General features: G+C 39.1%; 1 protein-coding gene and 1 long non-coding RNA gene across 4 annotated transcripts in view; one reads left to right on the top strand and one right to left on the bottom strand.

Moving 5' to 3' along the window:
• LOC113524760 (hyccin 2) overlaps nt 1-20,070 on the top strand; it is a 70,689-nt gene extending 50,619 nt beyond the window's left edge. For 2 of the 3 annotated variants that reach the window (XM_053234466.1, XM_053234465.1), the window contains exons 8-13: nt 1,099-1,194; nt 3,175-3,291; nt 6,897-6,984; nt 7,487-7,643; nt 7,972-8,097; nt 13,538-20,070. In XM_053234466.1, the coding sequence (XP_053090441.1) occupies nt 1,099-1,194; nt 3,175-3,291; nt 6,897-6,984; nt 7,487-7,643; nt 7,972-8,097; nt 13,538-14,082 (1,129 nt within the window). In that variant the 3' untranslated portion in view covers nt 14,083-20,070. The remainder of the gene's footprint in view (nt 1-1,098; nt 1,195-3,174; nt 3,292-6,896; nt 6,985-7,486; nt 7,644-7,971; nt 8,098-13,537) is intronic. The other variant, XM_026911129.3, reaches the window with a different exon arrangement.
• On the bottom strand, nt 5,368-7,980 carry LOC128318423 (uncharacterized). Its single transcript, XR_008301818.1, has 3 exons — nt 7,806-7,980; nt 7,404-7,629; nt 5,368-6,170 (listed from the first exon to the last, which is right to left on the bottom strand). It is a non-coding gene; the product is annotated as an uncharacterized LOC128318423 (long non-coding RNA).
• Nucleotides 20,071-21,533: the final 1,463 nt, after the last annotated feature.

Genomic DNA, 21,533 nt, shown 5'->3' with positions numbered 1-21,533 from the left:
GTTGACGAGTTCGGCTATACATACAGTATCTTCCTCTGTGGAGAAGTCGAGTCTGGCCTGCAGCAGTGCTGAAATCGATAGCAGCTGCTCTGAACAAAGGGTCAGACCAATCCAAATAAAAAAAAAAATCACTGAAACAGTTTGAAGACACTGGCTGGTGTTGGGTCGCATTATACGTTGTCATTATACCACATGTTATACCACAGCGCTGTTGAATTCTCGATTCTGATTGGTCAGAAGGTGTTGTTTTAATTTTCTATAACAGCAGCCCTGATCGTACTTCCAGCTGTTCTTATTAATGCGCTCGTTTCTATACTAACATCTGACATGTGGACTTGTATGATGGATGCTCACTTAAACACATTTTAAAAACATGTAATTGTTGATATGGTGTAGTTTTCTGTGAGGAGACATTTATTTAGCATTTTTGGAAGGAGTATCCAATGTCAGTGCTTTGTCAGTCAGACGTAAAGTGTCTTTAAAGTTTTCACAACAGAGGGCTTTGCAGTTTCTCGGCAACAGGCTGCATTTATTATGAACTTTTTAACTTCAGTAAAGAAAAAAAAGTGAATCTGGTGAGGGAGCTACTGTTTATAGGTGCTAAGTGATAACAGGAACTTGCTTTGGGAAGTTCCACAACCTTGTAACTTGTAACTAAACATGTCATTCTTTAATAAATAACGTATTGTTAGCATTGACGAGTTGCCATGGGTCATGGTGGTGTTGGTGGTGGTGATAACTCAGCTTTGTGTCTGATTGCATCACACAACTTCATCATTGATTATTTTCCTATAACAGCATGCTCCATTGTGTTTTTTTTTCTTTACTCTGTTTTTTTTGTGATAGTTGATGTTATTGGATCTTCGTTCTAAGCACACAAAACTCCCACAAACCTTACACACATTCTTCCGGAATAATGTTGCAAATCGAACACTTCCCACAATTCTCAATATGTAAGTGCAGTAGATATTATAAGAGCATTTCTGTGTGTGAATCAGCTGGTAACACTGGAAAACACTTTCCTTCACCAGGAAGTGTGTAAACTCTCTTGTTCTCCAACACTGCTGTGAGCTGATCGCTGTTCCTCTGCTTTCCCAGGTTTGAGGTGCTGTGTTTCCTCATGCTGTGCTACAACTCAGCCGTGGTGTACATGCCCTCCTCGTCATACCAGGCTGTGTGCCGCATGAGCTCACGGTAAGAAGTGCAGTCATCACATGAACACGGCGTTCACGGAGAGATACACAAGCTTTAAAATATTGCTGTAGTCAAGATTCAGGTTTGGACACAGCAGGGATGTTGAGTGATAATCAATAGAACACACACACACACACACACACACACACACACACACACACACACACAGATATCCACAGCTGAACTAGAATAACGTTCAGCAGTTGTGCACTCTTTAGCTTGCACATCACTTGTAAAGTAATATTTAAAAAAAAGGATAGAATCATTAATCTTCAAACGCATTAAAAAAATAATCATTTGTAGGCATTTGAATATTAATGAGCCTATCATTTTATACTGGCACAGACCGAATGAATGTCAGCAACAGCATTACACCATGAGTTCGTATCCCATCAACTAATTATGAGCATTGTGTCACTTTTTTTAAGTTAAAAAATCTAATTTTATCAAGAATGTACTGATATGTGCTTATTTACATGTTTATATGGAAGCGCATAAGAGGAGTTATGATGTCACATTCATAAAGCAATAGACCTGTTTTACTGTAAAGTCCCTCACATTCCAGAGATTTATTGGCAGCCATGTTAGTGTCTGGAACTGGATTTCACAAATGACTTGTTTCTTTTTTTTTTTTTTTCTTCTTCTTTTCCATAAATACCTTTAACCAAGTACGCATTACAAATATTTTATAAGTGATGAAACTGTGAAATGTGTTCTGAAAGCTCCACAGTGCACACACACACACACAGACACACACACACACACACACAGAGACAGTTGGAACTTTGTGACAGCTGTGATGGAGTGCCTCATTAGCCCTCAGCAGGATGTTAGAGTCTGAAGATGTTTTCTGTGTCAGCTTCTCACTTCCTGCACTTGACCTGAAAATACATTCTATCGCTCATGTGTGCGTTAAACAGTCCTGTCTGACACATCAACCCCCACATGGTGCATCATTAAACAGTAACAGGCCATATAATAAAGTAAGCCACACACACACACACACACACACACACACACACACACACACTCACACTGAGCCAAGAATGCACAAGGAGGACTTCAAACAGGAAGTTTTAATTGATGGCTATTTGCAGGACAGTTTGCATTAAAAGTGCTGTCATTCTGTCTCATGTTATGTATCTGTAGCTCCAAATATTCGTATCTGCATCTACACTCACTGTCCACTGTATTAGGAACACCTATGCACCTGATTTTTCATTATTTTTAAATTTTGTCTGCTCTCACTGATTAGACAACTACATGAATGTGCAGGTATACAGACGTTCCTAATAAAGTGGACGGTGAGTGTATATGATTTAAACGTGACAATGAGCATGGCCTAAGCCAGGTTTTTTTTGTTTTTTTTTCCCCCCTTAATTAAATATGAACCCTACCTGTCTTTCTAACACTGGGGGGGAAAAAAACAGATGTATCAGCATGGTCTATGACAGCATGGTCAGTTCCTCAACCTCAGCTACCTTACTCCAGTTTATAATTGGTCTCAGCTAGAGATGTGCACAGAATGGGTTTTTATTTTTAATCCCGCTTTGTTTGTACTTGCCTGGAGTATTTTCTAAGGAATATAGCTGGTTATATTTCTCAAAATTTAAACAAACTAGGAGACAAATTTAAAGCATCGAGACCCTGACCAGCCAGTTGCCATGGTTACTGTAAATGCATCACACAAAAAATTTCTTTGAGTTAAGGTAAAAAAACGTTAACTTGTGTGATTTTCTTGTTGTTGTTGTTTGGTCCTGCAGGATCCCAGCCCCAATGTACACCTCTAGTCTCAACGAGATGACTTGTGAACCTTTCTGACAAACTTTCTAAAATAAAAACTAAAAATTCGAATCGTATCCATATAAATAGATATTTTATGTCCTTGTATCAGGTGAGACTGTGTATTACGTGTCTTTCAGTTTGCGTGTGTGTGTATGTGTTTCTGTGTGTGTACTAACAGTGCTGCGTTTGTTTTAGGTTGTGTGTGTGTGGGTTTCCACGGCAGCAGCAGAAGACGTGGCGGGAACCCTGTAACCGCGTGGTGCTGGACCCTGAGTTTATGGTGCAGATGCTCACTGCCGTTTATCATGCCATGTAAGTGTGTTACAACAATAAATATACATGTTAGAGACCAGGATAGGCAGCAAAAAAATTGCACTGATGAAGCCACTACTCCAGAAGTGTATACTTCCCAGAAGCATGTGTTTCTCATAGACTTGCGTTAATTTCTGAAGTCCTTTTTTCTTAATTTTTCATTTTATGATGATGACAACAGTAGATTTATATATATATATATATATATATATATATATAGTGTATTTGTGTTTGAAATTTGGATTTCAATAATTATTAACTAAATTAGATAGATAACACACGCATACTAGTGTGTGACTTGTATTGCTTTTAAAGCAAGTAAACTTGAATAATTAACTTTATTCATAAACCCTCTTGCCACAACACTTATGTCAAATGCTGTTGAAGGAAAACACAGCACTTGCTGACATTTTGGTTATTGTTATGGAAGTATGTTTAAATGTTTATGGACAGATATTAAATTTACAGCAGTGAGAGGAAGCACTCATATGGCACTCTATATGGATTGATGGATATCTAGGACTCAAATATTGGATATGTGTGCACATAAGAGTGAGGAAGCACTCATATGGCGCTCTGTGTAGATTGACGGATATATAGGACTCAGATAATATCTGGTTATGCCACATTCAAGTAACACTTACCTATATGCTATAAATTGCATAGATATGCAGTGTCATGTGACCATATGTCTTTAGAAAGGTCACTGAGTTTGCATTGGTTGCATTGGAGTGGCAGTCGGTTTCAAGTTTACATCACGGGCTGTGTTATCGGATATAGGAGGCGCCAGTGGTATTTTTAGACACTGAACACAGATGACTACTGAGTCCAGATTATCAGGATGTCATGTATGTGGCTACGACAGACATGACGTATCTTTCCAGAGATCTTCCCTGTTGTCAAGAAGCCTCAATTAGCAGCAGTTTTATTCTATTATCTAGAGGGGCAGTCGATTTCATTTAATCTGGATGCGACCGCTGCTAAACAAGTTAGGGATGATAATGGAGTCCCTGCTCTGATTGCTGTGCTGTGATATAAGGAGGAAGGACAGGGACAGAGAGAGAGAGAGAGAGAGAGAGAGAGCAGGAAAGTGAGAGCAGATCGATATACTCATTGTACAACAGTGATTTTCGCAAACGTGATTTTTACTTACTCAGAAGCCACTCTGTAACAGTGATGAACAGAACGACACAATTATCTCATAGTCCCATTTTCTCGTTACGGTTTCTCATTAAAATGACAGGCTGCATACAATCACTTATCTGATTACAAATAATAAATATGACGTGGCATTTTTTAATTGATAAAAAATTGAAAAACAGTGGCAAATGGCTGTGGTTTAAGAGAAGTAAAACATGACTGGGTATGCTGTTGTTGGAAATTAATCAACTTTAGCACGGTAATGTATCACACCACCGCACTGTTGATTAGTTTCCTATAACAGCATGCCTAAAACGGCATGTTTTATTCCTTACTTGGCACATTGTTTCTGAGATGAACGAGGGATACTAGTCTTGTGTTTCTCCACAACTGGTGTTTGACACGTCTGATTATGAGGCTGCTCACTATTTAATGTGTCTATTGAACCTGTTTGCTCTGAGAGCGACTGAAAATGAGATTTCAAAAAAGTGCATCATGGTGTCATGATCCCAAAGAGAATCTTCATCAAGAGACAGGAAGCGATTTTTTTTTTTTTTTTTAAACCTATAAATCACTTATCCATAGTGACTTTCAGGTGAAGCAGAAGACACTCAAGCATATAGTTGGTAGAGATAGAACTGCTACAAGTTTCTATCAATTAGAAGACCAGAAACAATGCAGTTTAGCAGTACAGCTACTCGTGAGGTGGCCTGGGAAAACCCATCAGATAACTCTGTGGCTGAGAAAGCTATTTTGGCATATTTACTTTAAGAAAATGTAACTATATTTTCCCAAAACGTTGTAGAAATGTTTCTGCACTTTCTAAACTTTCCTAGGCTTTCTGCAAAGATAAGGAGGTGGATAAGGTAGATAACAAAGGCAGGGTGGGTATGAAGTTAGACATAGTTTTCATACTCACATTTATTATTTTTTTTTAGCATGTTGGTATGTCAGTTCAGTAAAAACAGAGAATATCAAAGGTTGTCCCAGGATGAGTGAGTAATGAAGCTGAATATTTCATCAGATACTCTATATGCATATTTAGACCTCACTGTTTTTGTTGTTCTTGATAATGTGTTCAAACTGTGACGCACTAAAAACTGTGTATTTAAAATGAAATTCATTAATCGGATATATAAAAAGCAGAGCAGTTCATGACTTGCTTAGATTGAAAACAGTTTAATAGCCTAATGGACTGGATACTGATTTGAGAAAAAAAAAAGTTTTATATTTATTTATTTATTTATTTATTTATTTATTTTCCAGACTACAACAGGTTTCTTGTAGTTTTGAAATCCGGTCTCGCTGACTATCATTCCTATTAATTATGCAATGGTTTTAAAACCCCAATAAATGAAATAAATGCTGATAAATAAATTCAAGGCTCGATGCTCAAGTTTTCATTTCAGTACATCAGTACAAGTTAGATAATTAAACATGAAAGCTGGAGCAAGTGCTAGTGCTCATTAGTGCTACGGATTCAGTACGGAGTCATGGATAATGCGGGACAAATGAGACTCCTGTGCATGTAATGTCCCATTACACCGCTACAGAAAGCTGAGGTGTGGCAGGAAAAGACCGAAGAGCAGCCACACGTGCATCTACATTGTTAACATACAAGCAACTGAACACGGTGTACAGTTCGGCCTCCTGTGCATGAGTGTAACACTAACACTGATCAAAGAGTGAGATTTCAGATCCTCCCAGTTCCCCTCCTCTGTGTTTGCTCGGCTTGTTGGCTGTAGATGAAACATGAATAAGCATCTCTGAGCTTCTCTGAACAAACACACATCTACCTGATTAGAGCAGCTGGCAAGATGCTCAGTTCCTACTGTTCTCCATCAGGAAAGCAAACAGAAAGGGGACATTTTGAATTCATGCTTATAGTACATACTTTCATTCTTAACTTGCTTTAGTAATTACAGTTACAACTCAGAAGTCCCAGTCGAGCTAAAATTAATTAAATTTGCTGACAATAGAGACATTGTGTATGTAATTGTACAATACATGAATAGCTACACCTAATAGCTACACCTAATATCTACACACAAATTAAAGTATCATTACACACCGTCTTCACATTTTTCAAAATGTTGTTTTGATGGAGGTTTCTTAGCGAAAATATATACTGTGTTTCATATTGATTCATATTGATTCATTGTCGAAATCTCTTATAGAATTGTGATGTGTCGCTTTTTGTGACTAATAAAACTGACAAATTTCAAAATGTTAGCATTGGCTGCAGTGTAGGTTGAATAAAACACTTCAGGTTGTGTTGTTATTAGAAAATAATCAACTTCAGGGTGGTAACAGTAACTCTGCTTTGCATCAGGCCGCATCACACCACCCCATTGTAACATCACATCCCAGTTGTGTTTTATTACTTACTGAAATGCACCTTTTTGTAAAGTACTGTATGCCCATTAGACTAGCAACTTGGTGTATGTGTGTGTGATCTCTTGCAGTTATAATGGGGAGTGGGATCTGGGGAGAGAGGCGCTGGATGATATCTTATACAGAGCTCAGCTGGAACTCTATTCTGAGCCTCTGCTGGTGAGAACTCACAGTACTACACAGAAATTCCTGATTTACTATGACTAGAATGTAAGCTTGTGCGTTAAACACTATATGGCCATAAGTATGTGGACACCTGACCATTGAAATTCTTTTTTTTTTTTAATTATACTGTTTACTGTGCATTGCCACTGCCAGCAAGCAGTTCCCGACTGCACAGCTAATAATATTACACCCTTCCTTAATTTCCATAAACCTGAAATGCTAGTCTTCCTGTCTTTTTTAGCGATTCTAAATGATTAAATCATTAGTCTTGATTTTTAATGGTAAATCATAAGCTGGGAAAAATCAATATTGCCTAAGCATAATAGAAAATATGACATACAGATACTCCAAATTAATGACCAGTTACTGCACAAATATAACCACAGAAAGGTGAAGAAAATGTAAATACCTACCTGCCATTACCAGGGGTAATTTGCAGTGATGCAGTATCAATATCTCCTACCCTTATCACCCCACCCCCCTCCTCCTTCATCAGTTGGGGAACGCAATGAAGAACTCCTTGCCAGACAGCGCTCCAGATGGTTCTCGAGGGAAGAAGGTACTGCAGGTGGAGGTGACTCCCACCGTCAGGAGGATCTCTCGCTCCGCCATTACTGCAGCCTCGATTCGCAGGCTTCGCTGGAAGAGAGAAGGTAAGACAGCTTATCGGGCGTCATGTGTTCTTCCTAACCTCCCTTTTATTAGAAATGGATTCGATTCTTTTTTTATTATTCTAATCTCTCATCTGTCCAAGGCATCATTTTAACTGTTTCATGTTGTGGTTTTGTTGTGAAATGAATGTAATATTGTAGCACCTCTCTTTTTATGGTTGTTCGTGTTGTTGTTCTTTGTCTTTTGTGCTGCTGATTTTGTGCACTGCTGTGACACCAGACAGACGTTCCACTGTCTAATGTTTTACGGTGGAATAACACACAAACAGCACTAAGGAGCATGTTTCCACCCTGTTGTGTCGAATCACAGATTGTTTTGACTTCTCGACCGAAGCCGAGTTCAACCTCTCCATCCATTCCGGTCTGCACACTTCCATGGAGCCGGCAGCCAATCCCATGCGAGGAGGGAGGGGCGTACTCGCAGTCACACTTGAGGGTAGGCGGTCCGGGGGCAGGGGAGGGCAGAGCGGACGACTGAAGCAGGGGAATTGTTTAAATTTGCTCCAGTATCGTTCTTGCCTTTTTGGGCACCAAAGCTTCCCCAGACTCAGCCAGCTTTGCTTGGAACTAAACATTAATAAATCTGTCCATTCCGTCCCTGTAGTGTTATGCCAGGTTTGGGTAAGGTGGGGGTAGATGTACGTGCATGATACCCTGGCATTCTACTAATCAACCTTTGACCTTAGATTCTGCCTATTGGTCACTGACTGAGCATGCTCAATGAGGTAGAGTTCTGCTTCTAAGAGCAGTTATTAACTTTTGTTGCTGTGCTCTTCCTTGCTGTTGGTAGAGGTCATGTGGGTCCATCTGGCCTCTCCTGGGAAGTAAACAGTAATTTCCACTCAGTCATAGCTCTGTAAACATTGTATTTGTGGCCTTGTGTTTGCTGAAAAACATCTGTGTAACCCTTTCATGCGTAAATTATTCAAAAATATACCCAGCTTCTTTGGATGTTTTTTTAATCCTTCAAATTGCTTGTTGTATGCATTTTTAACTTTTTCTAAATATCGCTTATTAAAAAGTAAATGGATTGTCCATGTGTTGGAATACCATGATCAAAAAAAGGGAAATTCTTCTAGTGTGACCAAGCCAAGAAAAATGGTTAATATTCAGACCTAATACATATTTTCTCATTTTGGTTATCAACATTAGATATAATTTTTTAACAAAATATAGCAAATATAAATATATATATATATATATATATATACATATATATATATATATATATATATATATATATATATATACATACATACATACATACATACATATAGTTAGGTCTGGAAGTATTTGGACAATGACAGAGTTTTTGTGATTTTGCCTTTATACACCACCACAATGGATTTGAAATAAAACAATCAAGATGTGATCAAAGTGTAGACTGTCAGCTTTATTTTAAGAGGTTCCACAAAAATATGGCATTTACCGTTTAGGAATTACAGCCATTTTCAACAAAGTACCTCCATTTTCAGGGACTCAAAGGTATTTGGACAAAGTGACATAACTGTAAATATAACCATAATTTTAATTCTACGATGAAAATCCTTTGCAATCAATGACTGCCTGAAGTCTGGAGCCCATGTTCTCAAAACTCAAATTCTGAGTTTCCTCCCTGGAGCTGCTTTGCCAGGCCTTCACTACAGCCACCTTCAGTTGCTGCTTGTTTGTGGGTCTTTCTGCCTTCAGTCGTGTCTTCAGTATGTGAAAAGCATGCTCTGTTGGGTTGAGATCAGGCGACTGACTTGAAGAATATTCCATTTCTTTGCCTTCAAAAAGTCTTGAGTTGCTTTCGCAGTATATTTAGGGTCATTATCCACCTGCACTGTGAAGCGGCGTCCTATCAGAGAGTATAGCCCTATACACTTCAGAATTCATCTTGCTACTTCTGTCAGCAGTCACATCTTCAAGAAACACCAGTGAGCCCGTTCCAATGGCAGCCATATATGCCCATGCCATAACACTGTCTCTACCATGTTTGACACATGATGTGGTATACTTTAGATCATGAGCTGTTCCTTTCTTTCACCATACTTTTCTCTTCCCATCATTCTGGTACAAGTTAATCTTGGTTTCATCAGTCCAAAGAATCTTATTCCAGAACATGGGAGGCTTTTTTAGATGTTTTCTGGCAAAGTCTAATCTGGCTTTCCTGTTCTTGAATGTTACCAGTGGTTTTCACCTTGTTGTAAACTCTCTGTATTTACATTCATGAAGGCGTCTCTTGATTGTAGATATTGACAATGATATGCCTACCTTCTCCAGTGCATTCTTGACTTCTGTTGATGTTGTGAAGGGGTTTTTCTTCACCAAGGAAAGGATTCTGCGATCATCCACTTTAGTTGTCTTCCGTGGTCTTCCAGGCCTTTCGATGTTGTTGAGCTCACCAGTGCTTTCTTTCTTTTTAAGAATGTACCCAACTGTTGATTTGGCCACACGTAAGGTTTTTGCTATCTCTCTTATAGATTTATGTTGTTTTTTCAGCCTAATGATGGCCTCCTTCACTTGCATTGAGATCTCTTTGGACTTCATATTGGTAGCTCCAGTCGAACAGCTGCCAAATGCCAACTCAATACCTGATATCAACTCCAGACCTTTTATCTGCTTCATTTGTCTTGAAGTAACGAGGGAATGGACTGCACCTGGTCAGTTAACTTCTTGTCAATTAATTGTCCAAATACCTTTGAGCCCATGAAAATGAAAGTACTTTGAAAGTCTACACTTCAATCACGTCTCGATTGTTTTATTTCAAATCCATTGTGGTGGTGTATAAAGGCAAAATCACAAAAACTCTGTCACTGTCCAAATACTTCCAGACCTGACTGTATATATATATCTTGTATTTATTTATTTATTTTTACTTAATTTGGGATTTTATATAGAAAGTTAATAAAGATATACCAGAGGCATGCTGCACTGAGAATGACTAATAATCTGGAGAGCAACAGATATCAGGATAATGATTCATGTTTTATTACAGTAATGGTGCATACACTAATAGATGGTATGCATGAAAGGGTTAAATATCAGTAATGCTAAAACATAATACTGTGGAGTTTCAGCACTAATAGAATAATAAATTGGAGCCAGTGAAACTCATGATATTTGACCCTGATTAATTTTTACCCTGTAGTAACATTCATAGTCGAGACATTTTTCTTAAGATTAGGGTTTATGTTCAGATTAACTGGTCACTAGTGGAGATTTAAGAGGATAAAACCTGAAGTTTAAATTGGTTTAAACTGGATTAAGTGATGCACCTGATGAGAGGAGAATACTTGGTTTCAAGGGCAAGCTCAGTTAGTGCGGAAGAGTCTTTCTTTGCACGTCCAGCTGTTCCGCCTCGTCTCCAAGCATGTGCATGCAGAGGAAGATGAAAACAACAGATAGCACATTTAGAAGATAGCAAGTGTGAACCAAAGTGCATCGTAGTGAAATCAAATCAGTATAAGAGTAAGACAGAATAAAATAAAATAAAAAAACAACACAATTAATTGAACAAATAGATTAACACAATAGGGAGACAGCAAAAACAAAGACCATCAATAATAAGGCAGAAACAAACAGATAGCCAGATGATGGAGACCTTACAAGGACCCAGATGCCTTGGAGAAAAAATCTGTTTTCAGATTGGATTTAAAAATGTCTGTTGTGGGGGATGACTTTATACACAATGATAAAATATTCCACAATCTTGGAGCAGCAAGAGAAAAGGTCACCTTTGAACTTCCTCTGTGAGCGTGGAATGGTTAAAAGCTGCTGATCAGAAGATCTTAATGTTCTGGAGGTAGAAAGGAGACAAAGAATATTGGAGATGTAGCTTAGTGCAGTATCATGTAGCTCTATAAAAGCAAACAATAAAACCTTAAATTCAGTTCTGTATGTAACTGGTTGCCAGTGGATGGAGGACAGGACAGATGCTTTCCCTTCTCTTGGTACCTTTAATATAAACAGTCTTTCCCTCATCAGTCTCTCTTTTTCTCTCTATTAAAGTTAATAAGACAAAAAATGCAGATTGTCACAAGGTTTACTGAGAAAACCGAATGCCTTCCATCCAGAAAATTTACTAGAAAAGTTTTATTTCTGACTGATTTCTTATAAAGTATTGTAACTGGAGACTCCTTCAAACATTTCCTCACAGAAAACTTGACCATATCAGCAAGCACACGTTTATAATCTGTTTATGTGGTGCGTCCAGCATTTAACTCTTTGTGTAAGTTAGTACTGTAGAAAAAAATAACGTATTCAAGTAATCACATTGAGGCGGAAAATTAATGAACACCTTCTGACCAATCAGAATCAAGCATTCAGCAGTGCTGTGGTATAAACTGGTATTATTTCTGTGCACATACAGTAGACTGAGCATGTAGTCGTCAGTATAGTTAGTCTCTGTACAGTGTGTAGACATCCTGAGTCTTGAGCGATAGGGTTGGTTGCCATTCAGCTTTATGATGAGTCTCTCTGTGAGCTGAGAGTGACAGGAGAGCATGCATGCTGGTGACCTCAACAACTGCATGTTTTCTGTCATTCTTCCTCTTCTTTCTTTCCTTATGCTTCCTGTTGAGTTCCTGTGATGGACAGAATCGCACAGAACCACATTCTGTCTGCCTGATCCTGCATGCATGCATATATATTTTTTTAATCTCTGTTGAATGTCTCACTCCACGCCATGTCCGTTCTGTTCTCTTGTTGTCTCGTCCTAGCTCTCTGGATGGCCACTTGGTGGATGTCCATCATTCAGTTACAGTCCAATATCATGGTCAATTTTTTTTTCCTTTGGTTTACATTGTGATTTTATAGCATATTTTCTGAAGCAAATGATTTTTGTTCACAAGAGGTAATTAAGTTCCTGATGCATAGCATTAGCACTTTTCAACTGAACTGAATTTGCCCAAAACTCTGCAGTCTGAGCAGATGAGTGAAAACGGTGAAAACAATTGTGCATGCACAAACACTCATTTATCTCCTGAGTTTGTGTTGAATACACTCTACACTCTGTCCTTGCATCTTGTATGATTAAAATGCCAAGGTTAAGCCTAGTGCAGTGGCTGTAATTGCGGTAGGACTTCAGATTGAACAGTTGATGGAAAAGCATGAATATACGCCTACTGCACTGATGGAGAACCTGGCCATTTTTTTTTAAACTCCACTCCAATCTCATTTAGCTCCAAGCATCAGGGCACTCCTCATTTACTGAGAGCTGAGTGTTTTCTTCACTCACTCATATAAACCAAGAGATTTTGATTAAACTGAAAGGATTTTGTAGGTAAGCTGTTTCCGTGGCTGACGTACAGAAGGGCAGTGACTCATATAAAGCATGACTAATAATGAAGAGTAAGTCGCCTGTAGTTTATTTGTGATTCTGATTAAATGCTGCAATTCCAGCTGATTTATCAAGAACAGTTTCACCGCAGATGCATTCATTAGCACAGCTCTATATTACAGCTCCTTATTATTACTTTTTATATGCACAGAGTATGAGGTGATCCTTCGTTCCTTCCGTCCTCCCTTCCTTCCTTCCTTCCTAAACACTCTTTTTTCCTTCCTTCCTTCCTAAATCCTTCGCTTCATTCTTTCATTCCTTCCTTTCTGAATACTTTGCTTCCTTCCTCCCCCTCCCTCCCTGACTACTTTGCTTCCTTTATTCTTTCCAGAATAATTTGCTTTCTTCCTTTCCTCCTTCCCTGACTACTTTGCTTCCTTCCTTCCTTTCCCGTCTTTTCCATTCCGTTCCTTTCCTTGCTTCTCTATCTCTCTCTTTTTCTCACTTTTCTCTCTCTCTCTCTCTAACTCAATCAATTCTCTCCCTCTCGATCTCTATTGACATTTTTCTCATCATATCCCCTCTCTCTCTCATTTCCTCTCCTCTCTCTCAGATGCTGATGGCATGAGCGGAGGTGAAGAGTCCTTCAACCTGAACGACCCCGATGAAGGGTTCTCGTCCGGAGCGTCCAACAGCAGCCAGCCGAGCACAGGCAGACCCGCGGGGAGTGGAGGAGGGCGGGCCAGCACCCAAAAGAGCACCAAGAAGAGCAGTTCAAGTCGCACACACCGGGAAAAAGAGAGAGATATTTCAGCTGAGAAACATAAAGAGCCGCAGCACCCACAGAGAGCTCAGTCTCCTCCACCTGCCGTCACACTGGACACCATTGAACTGACCCCCATGAAGAAGACGCAGAGCCTGAGCCGGACCTGCAGTATGAACGCCGGAGTGAGCGGAGAGCAGGAGGAAGGAGGAACAGAAGGAGGGCTCGGCTCCGGAGGAGGAGCAGGAGGAGCGCATCGCCTTTCCAGCCTCAGTCTGAAAGAGGAACATCTGGTGCGGCCTGATGGGGGGAAAGATCTGCTGTCTCCTGGAGCTCCTCTTACCAAGCAGTCTCGCTCGCCCAGTTTCAACATGCAGATCATATCGCAGGTGTAACTCGCACATCTGCATCAACATCATCTCATCTGCTCAGTGTTTCTCTCCGTCCATTTTTTAAAGCAGAACCCTGGTCATTGGGGTGGGTCTGTCTCTCGTTCTCTCTCTCTTTCTCTCTCTGTTTTTCTGTGGGTTTTCCACCCATTTTATGCAAATCTGAATTGGCACAAATGAAACAGCAGTAAAATATGGTTTATTTGGGCTGAGGTAGAAACGTTGGATAAAGCGAAGGCTGATAAACAGAAATCAATATGTCACTATACAGAATATACAAAATTAACCATGATGGAAATTTTTAAGACATTTGTAAAATATTTGGACGGAAACAAAACCTTCTTTCTTCTCTATGTCTCTCCTCCTCTCTCTGTGTATTTTCCTCAGACCAAATTAAGCATTCCACTTTTAACAGACCGAGGCAGCGTGATGTTTTGGATTTGGATGTCCCACCTGATCTACACTGGTCAGGTCTCAGACGCATCTCCACTGTGTCGCCGATATGGAGATGTGATGAACATACTGCCTCATGAACGCTCAACAGAAACAACACAGGCTTGCTAACTCGTTTTGACAAAGAAGCATGATGGTTAACTTTAAACCCCAGTGTTTCAGGGGTAAATACAGGCCAGTCCCTATTATTAAAGCTATTACCTGTGTTTCCAGTTCAGCATTGAGTGTTTTAACCACTTTTGAGGCAGTGGAGATGGAGGTTGAGTTAATCTGGCTCTAGCCAGTAGAGATCAGGCATATTATATTATTTATTGTTATGGGACTTCAGAGATTAGTCTATATTTTTAAAAATTAAGCAATAAATCTTAGGTTGTTCATCTGACACAAAGCAATCACTGCAGTGTCTCAGTATGCATTCCTGCTGAACTCCTGGGTCCTGTGCAATTTCTATCAAGGTCTTTTATTATCATTATTATTATTATTATTATTATTATTGTAGTCATTGAAGGTAAAACCTAAAGATATTTAGTTCTTTTCATCTCTGCGTTCCGTCCCAAAGACGGCTGTATTTATTATTTTAAACGTTTTCAATCTTCAAACAAAATCATATTTAGTCTTTACCATTATCTATGACCTTGCCTTGATTTTGCTTTAAAAACACAACACAATCTATTAATATATGGTTTGACCTGTATGGTTTGAGTTTTTTTTTTTTTTTTTTAATCGACATGTTTAATCAAACGACAATGTATTTTGTTGACTTCTAGTCGTTTTAGATTCGTCTGTCTCAAATACCAGAGGCCAAGATGTTTAAGAATGTTGTTGGTGTGTATCTGCTGATGATCTGATCCCAAGCAGGAGAATTGTACAAATGTGTAGAGAAAAAGAAAACGTTGCTGAGTTGAATGATATTTCTTGTGTACTCTGAGAGAGCCCTGAACCTTTCTGGACTAATGCTGAGTGGGCGAACATTTCTCACGATCTTCCTCTTCAAGAGATTTGTGAAGAAGCTTAAGCATGATTCTGATGTGCTGGTGTCAAACACACATGGTAAAGCTGTAATATCCTGTATTACCCTCAGAAGTCTTGTGTGTGTCTGCGTGTGTGTGCATATGGGTGTGCACGTGTGTGTGTGTCTTGTATTTGTGTCAGGCAATCAAACAGGGATCCTTGATTCATTAGTTCTACCTCGTCTTCTATCCATCAGCCGTTGAAACACTGGACTCTCATACTGTCTAGCTGTGTGCTGAAAAATCCCTGAAAATGACTGAAGATTTATCCCTGAATGTTGAGTTTCGGTTCTTCTGTCCAAAATCATTTCATTCAAGGTCTGTTTTAATACATTCATATTCATGTGATCTCTTGATGGTGCATTTAACCAGAAACTCCATCTAGTGGTTGAACCTGGTGACATTTTGTTCTCGCAGGATAATCATAAGCGTGTAGGTGTCAGTCCTTTGTGTGTTTTGGTTTTGTTGTTTGTTTGTTTTTTAACCATTAGCTAGTCTGCATGAACGTCATATTTCTGCTGTTTGATTTTAGACCTTCAGTCACTGAGCAGAACTTCAGTTCAGTAATAGGCGTCACTGCAGATTTGGTTAATGTGAATGTTGGCTTTCATCCATCATGCTGTTTAGTGTACACTGAACCACTGAGTAGACGTGTGCATCGGAACTGGAACCCCACACAACCCAAAAAAAAAGTCACACAGTTTTTTCTGTCGTTGCTGCAGAAGGTCAGATATTTGGGAAAATAGAATCAACTAACTTCAATAAAAATATATTGCGGGCATTTACATTTAAAAATAACTGCAAGGTCTGAAGAGATTAGTCAACACTTCTGCAGGAGCAGACAGGCTTGGTCAAACTTTCTGAGGGAGAGATGGGATTAGTCAACATTTCTGCATTGGACAAAGTTTCAGCAAGAGCTGGAAGGGGATTATTTTGGACATAGATGGGGTTGATCAAACATTCTGCAGGAACGGGGGTTTCTGTGGGAAGAATTAATCAAACTTTATTCAGGAGTGGTTGGGATTGGGCGAACTTTCTGCAAGAGCGGGAGGGACAACTGTGGGAACAGGCAGTATTGGACAAACTTTATGCTGGAATTAATAGGATTGGTCAGATTTTCAGCAGGAGTGGACGGGATTAGTCAAACTTTCTGTGGGGCTGGTGGGATTAGTTAGACACTCTGGCAGCAGGTGGGACTATCAAACTTATTGCAAGATTGGACGGGATTGGTCAGGCTTTTCTTATTGAGTGGTTGGGATTGGTCAGACTTTCTGCAGGAGCAAGCGGGATTGGTCAAACTTTCTGCGGGAACAGGGGGATTAATCACATTTTCATGTGGGAGTCGGTGGGACTAGTCATACTTTCTGCAGGAGCGAGCAGGATTAGTCAGACTTTCTGTGGGAGTGGGTGGGAATTGTCAGACTTTTTTTTTGGGAGCGAGCAGGATTAGTCAAATTTTTTTGCAGGAGCAGGTGGGATTGGTCAGACTTTATGCAGAAGCAGGGATTGGGCACATTTTTTGGCAAGAGCAGACGGGATTACTCAAACTTCACAGGAGAACTGGTGAAATGGATTAAACATTCTGAGGAGGTGGGCAGGACTAATCAAAGTTTCTGATGGTACAGGTAGAATTAGTCAGACCTTATGCTGTAGCGGGTGGGATTGTGGGAGCAGGTGGGATCAGTCAAACTTTCTGAAGGAGAGGGCGGGATTGCTCAGAATTCCTTTGGGAGTGGGATTTAACGACCAGCCCCTGTGCACACTTCTACCAGTGAGTCCTCATAATACCTCTTCATCTCACGTCTTATCTGATGTGCCAACAGCCTCCTGAGAATGACTGCTTTCACAATCCTTGTCTTAAGTGGAAGATTTTTTTGATCATTTGGTTTGATAGCAGTCTTAGTTTTAATATGTAAGTTAGAGAAGGTGTAGTGTATTTGGATAAATGTGTATAACAGTGTCTTCTAAATCTATAATGCCACCCATGCTGAGAATTTTTTTTTCTGTGAAGATGTAGAGTGTGTGTACCTAACCATGGTATGTATGTGGTGTGGATCTACAGGTTATTCCTGTAGGTTTGGTTTTTTTATGTTGTGTGCGAGGAGAGCACAGCCTGTTGCATTAGTCTGCCATGATCTTTAGATTTATGGGTTCTTAAGGTAGTGTGGTCAGTGTGTGTGTACGGCAGAGCTGCTGGACAAACAGCTGAGATGATTTATTACTCTACAGCCCTGATTTGTTTAACTCTACTTTTCCTAAATAAGCAGTATGGTAAAAGTGACTTGACGAAAGTGTGTTAGGATGAGACTTGCTGTAATGTTTTATTATAAACTGTCTTAACCTCCTCTCTGTGATGTGGAGGACTGCTGGTCTGTGCATCTGCTGTACAGTTTGTTCTAATGCGAGTTCTTCACCTCCTTGTACTGTACATTGTGGTGTGTTTCACTAATATCTCGCCCATTTATCCTCATGAAGGCTTTCTTAATGGGTTGAATGAGGTGTACACTGAAAAATCCAGGTCTATATTTGGAACACTAGAACACGATATGAGACCACATTGAGAAAAAATGTACTAAACTGTACTTAAGCTTGTCACTGGGGTGGTACTCTCAAGGGCACATCCTTTGTATCTATTATTTTATCTTTCACTTAAAATGAAATGGTGAATGTTTCTAAATGTACCTTTAAAACTGAAGTTGTATAATTAGACCTTAAGGAGCACTGCTGTACCTTTTTAAATGGTGAAAGATATACTGTATATGAATTGTACAAAAGATGTATCCTTGATGGTTCTACAGTTGGTACAGTGTAGTACTTTTTTCTGACAGTGTAGACAGCAGCTATCAGTTTCAATTACAGATTATTTTGTCTTTTATGTCAACAGTTAAAGGAACGGTTTAGCCAAAAATGAAATGTACACTTTTCGCCTTTACCCCAGATGTATTTGATCAGCCAGGGCATGTTTGGAGTTTGAAGTTTGCACGTACTCAACTTAAAAGACATTGGGGAAGTGATGGCTCAATGCTCAAGGCCTGGGCTACTGAACAGAAGGTTGTGAGTTCAAATCCCAGCACCGACAAGCTCCCACAGTTGGGTCCTTTAGCAAGACTTTTAACCATTAAATGCTCAGATGGATCCTGTCTCAATTGTAAGTTGGCTAATGAGCAAATTTCTGGCTCAGTAATAACGTTTGTACATAAACATCTTCACAGAGAAAATATCCAAATGAAACTGCTTTATTTTGAAAATCTCGTATAACCTACAATTCTGCCTCCTACCTGAGTCTGATGCTCAGACTGATGTCAAACTGAGGTGAAACAAGATATTCTGGCTTCAATTTGGCCATTTTTAATTCAATTTAATCATAGTCTATGATAATTTATGCTTTTTTTTGCACAACGCTATCTTCAGACACCAAATTTTTTGGCTCAGTAACTACAATGGTGGTAATTGGGACATTGTGTCAGTTTTCATTTTTGGTGAAGTATCTTGTTGGTTATAGCGTGGATGTGTACTATCAATGTCCCTTCTCTTGTTCTCACTCAGACCAAACCGCTAACAGAGAGATGTGTGTTTAATCTGCCCTCTTTGTCTCTTGGTGAGTGGCTTGCATGTAGTGAGTGTAGGCCTTCTTTTCATACGATGCACTTTATCCAGACTTTGGTGTTGTCGGTGACTGACAATAGATATATTTGTGTGTGTGTGTGCGTGTGTGCGTGTGGATATGTTTATGAGAAAATGTGTGCATGTGAAACAGAACAGAAGTGAATGCCAACTCCTACTACAGTCTACTCAGCTACTATTACAGTGGAACGTACACCGTTCCTCGCAATCCAAATATTCTGTACAGGAACAGATCTCCGTTTGGTGTTCTTCAGGTGTTCTTCCTACTTCTCTACACCTAACAGTTGGTCGTTTCCACTGTTTTTATTTCAAACGGATTCTATGCAATTTGAGGGGTTTTTTTGTTTGTTTGTTTTTTCCAAATCTCTGGGTAGCTGGTAGGTTTTAGCTGGAATGCGTGTGCGAGTTCCTCCTCAGGTGCTTCAGTGAGGAACTGCATCAGAGTTGCTGCTGTTTTAAGCGAATGATGTCCTGGTTTAAGATCAGGTATAGGGTAAGAGGTAGTGTGTGTGTGTGTGCGTGTGTGTGTGCGTGTGCATAAAAAAAAAAATCACTGAATAAAAGTTACTAAGTCAGTTGGACCTTGTTGAGCTTGCAGGTTTCTTCAGTGTAAGCCATGCACATGATCTTGAGGAGCCCTGAAACAGAGGCATGGTGTAGGTTTGTCTTATGGAATGAGTGGTTACGCTGTACAGAAGGATTTCAACCGAAAGATGTAAAGCAGAGCTGTATCAAAGCAATTTCCGAAGTGAAATATTGTACCATTGATGTAAATGGAAAGATTATTTTAAATCCTTGTAAATAAAACTGTACAAAAAGAGTGAAAGTGAGAAGATGTTAATATCAGTCTATGATGCAGGAAAATATGGATCTGTATATTGGTGAATAAATCTTGTGCTGTAACAGATTTGTGTCTCTTTATTTAGTCTTGAGATATGTGTATAACCCAGAGTGACTCCAAGGTAACTTTGTTTTTTTTTTTTAAATTCTGCTCTCTAATTCTATCACATATTAAAGCAGAACAACACACATGACCTTAACACTTACAACCTATTATAATCATTACAATTGTGCTTTTAGCAAGGATTTTCAGTATTGTCTTGCATAGGATCTGGCTAATTTCTTCTTTTTGAGGATATGTTTCCATTTTTCAGCCTAGAACCTAGCTTAAATCCAAGGCGAAGGCATGTCTGAATTTCTTCCTAATTTATAATATAGTGCACTAAATTTTTGCCATTGCACATCCATAAGTTCTTTAAATCTTGCTTGTCACATCCACATTTTTTCTTATGCTAGGTTAAAAGTTAGCAGAAGGTGAAGGATGTAGAATGTGATTGATGGCTATAAGCAGTTACTCGTCCCACCCACTAGTCTTCAAGCTGCAGCTTTCTCCTACTCAGCCTTTAGGATGATTAAAATTGGCTTTTATTTTGAAATGCCAGTGACTCTTTAAGGTTGTATCAACTTCACAGAGGGAACTCCCTGGCCAAGAAAACAGATACTATTATATAATTTATAACATGCACAGAATGCAGTTCAAGTATGGTTGAGTCCTGGCATCTTTGCCACAGGATAAATAATTCCTCTGAAACTATTCAGGCCCTTTTAGTGGCTGAATAAAAACTGAAATCATCAAGCCATAGGTAGTGGCCTATGGATAGTTTTTTGTTTGTTTGTTTGTTTGTTTTTTTAAATTAAATAATAGAGGCCTGTATGTATAATGAATTTGATACTGCTACTTACTGTTACATTGATGCATTCATTGTTAGTCAGGTTGTCATTTTTGGATGATTAAATTATCTGAAATTATATACAATCCACCATTTTCGTCGAGTTGATTTTAGGTAACAGGCCACAAGTTTTCACCCCCCTTTGAGCTTTTCCACATTTTGTAGTGTTACGGCCTGGAACTGAATTGGATTGAACTGGGATTATATGTCAAGAATCTACACAGAATAGCCCATAATATTGAAGTTAGAAAGAAAACTACAAAATAGTTTGCAAATTTATTTACAAAGATTCACCCTGTTGCTGTTATTGGGTTGTTTAGGAAAGAGAAATTTAGCTTGCTAATGAGACCTTTTTAAATCATTTTCTGAAGAGCTGAGTTTATGGCCTTGAGTTTATTGCTCTATTTTGGCCCCTAGTGGAATAGCAGAGACTACCTTTGTTTTGTTTTTTTGTTGTTTTTTTTAAATCTTTCGATTCAATTACAGTCCACAAGACAATTTTAATTTAAAACACAGGTTCTAACTCCAGTTGGTAGGTTGGATCAGAACCTTCATTGGGCTTGTCCTGGTCCGTAAGCCGTATATTAGTCACCCCTAGTGTATGCATTTTTATACAGTTTAGCTTAGCTTTTGCATTAAA

The sequence above is a fragment of the Pangasianodon hypophthalmus genome, chromosome 5 (genome assembly GCF_027358585.1).
Source record: "Pangasianodon hypophthalmus isolate fPanHyp1 chromosome 5, fPanHyp1.pri, whole genome shotgun sequence".
NCBI classification, from domain to species: domain Eukaryota; kingdom Metazoa; phylum Chordata; class Actinopteri; order Siluriformes; family Pangasiidae; genus Pangasianodon; species Pangasianodon hypophthalmus.
Note: the sequence above shows the minus strand (reverse complement) of the source record. Positions and strands in the feature narration are given on the sequence as shown.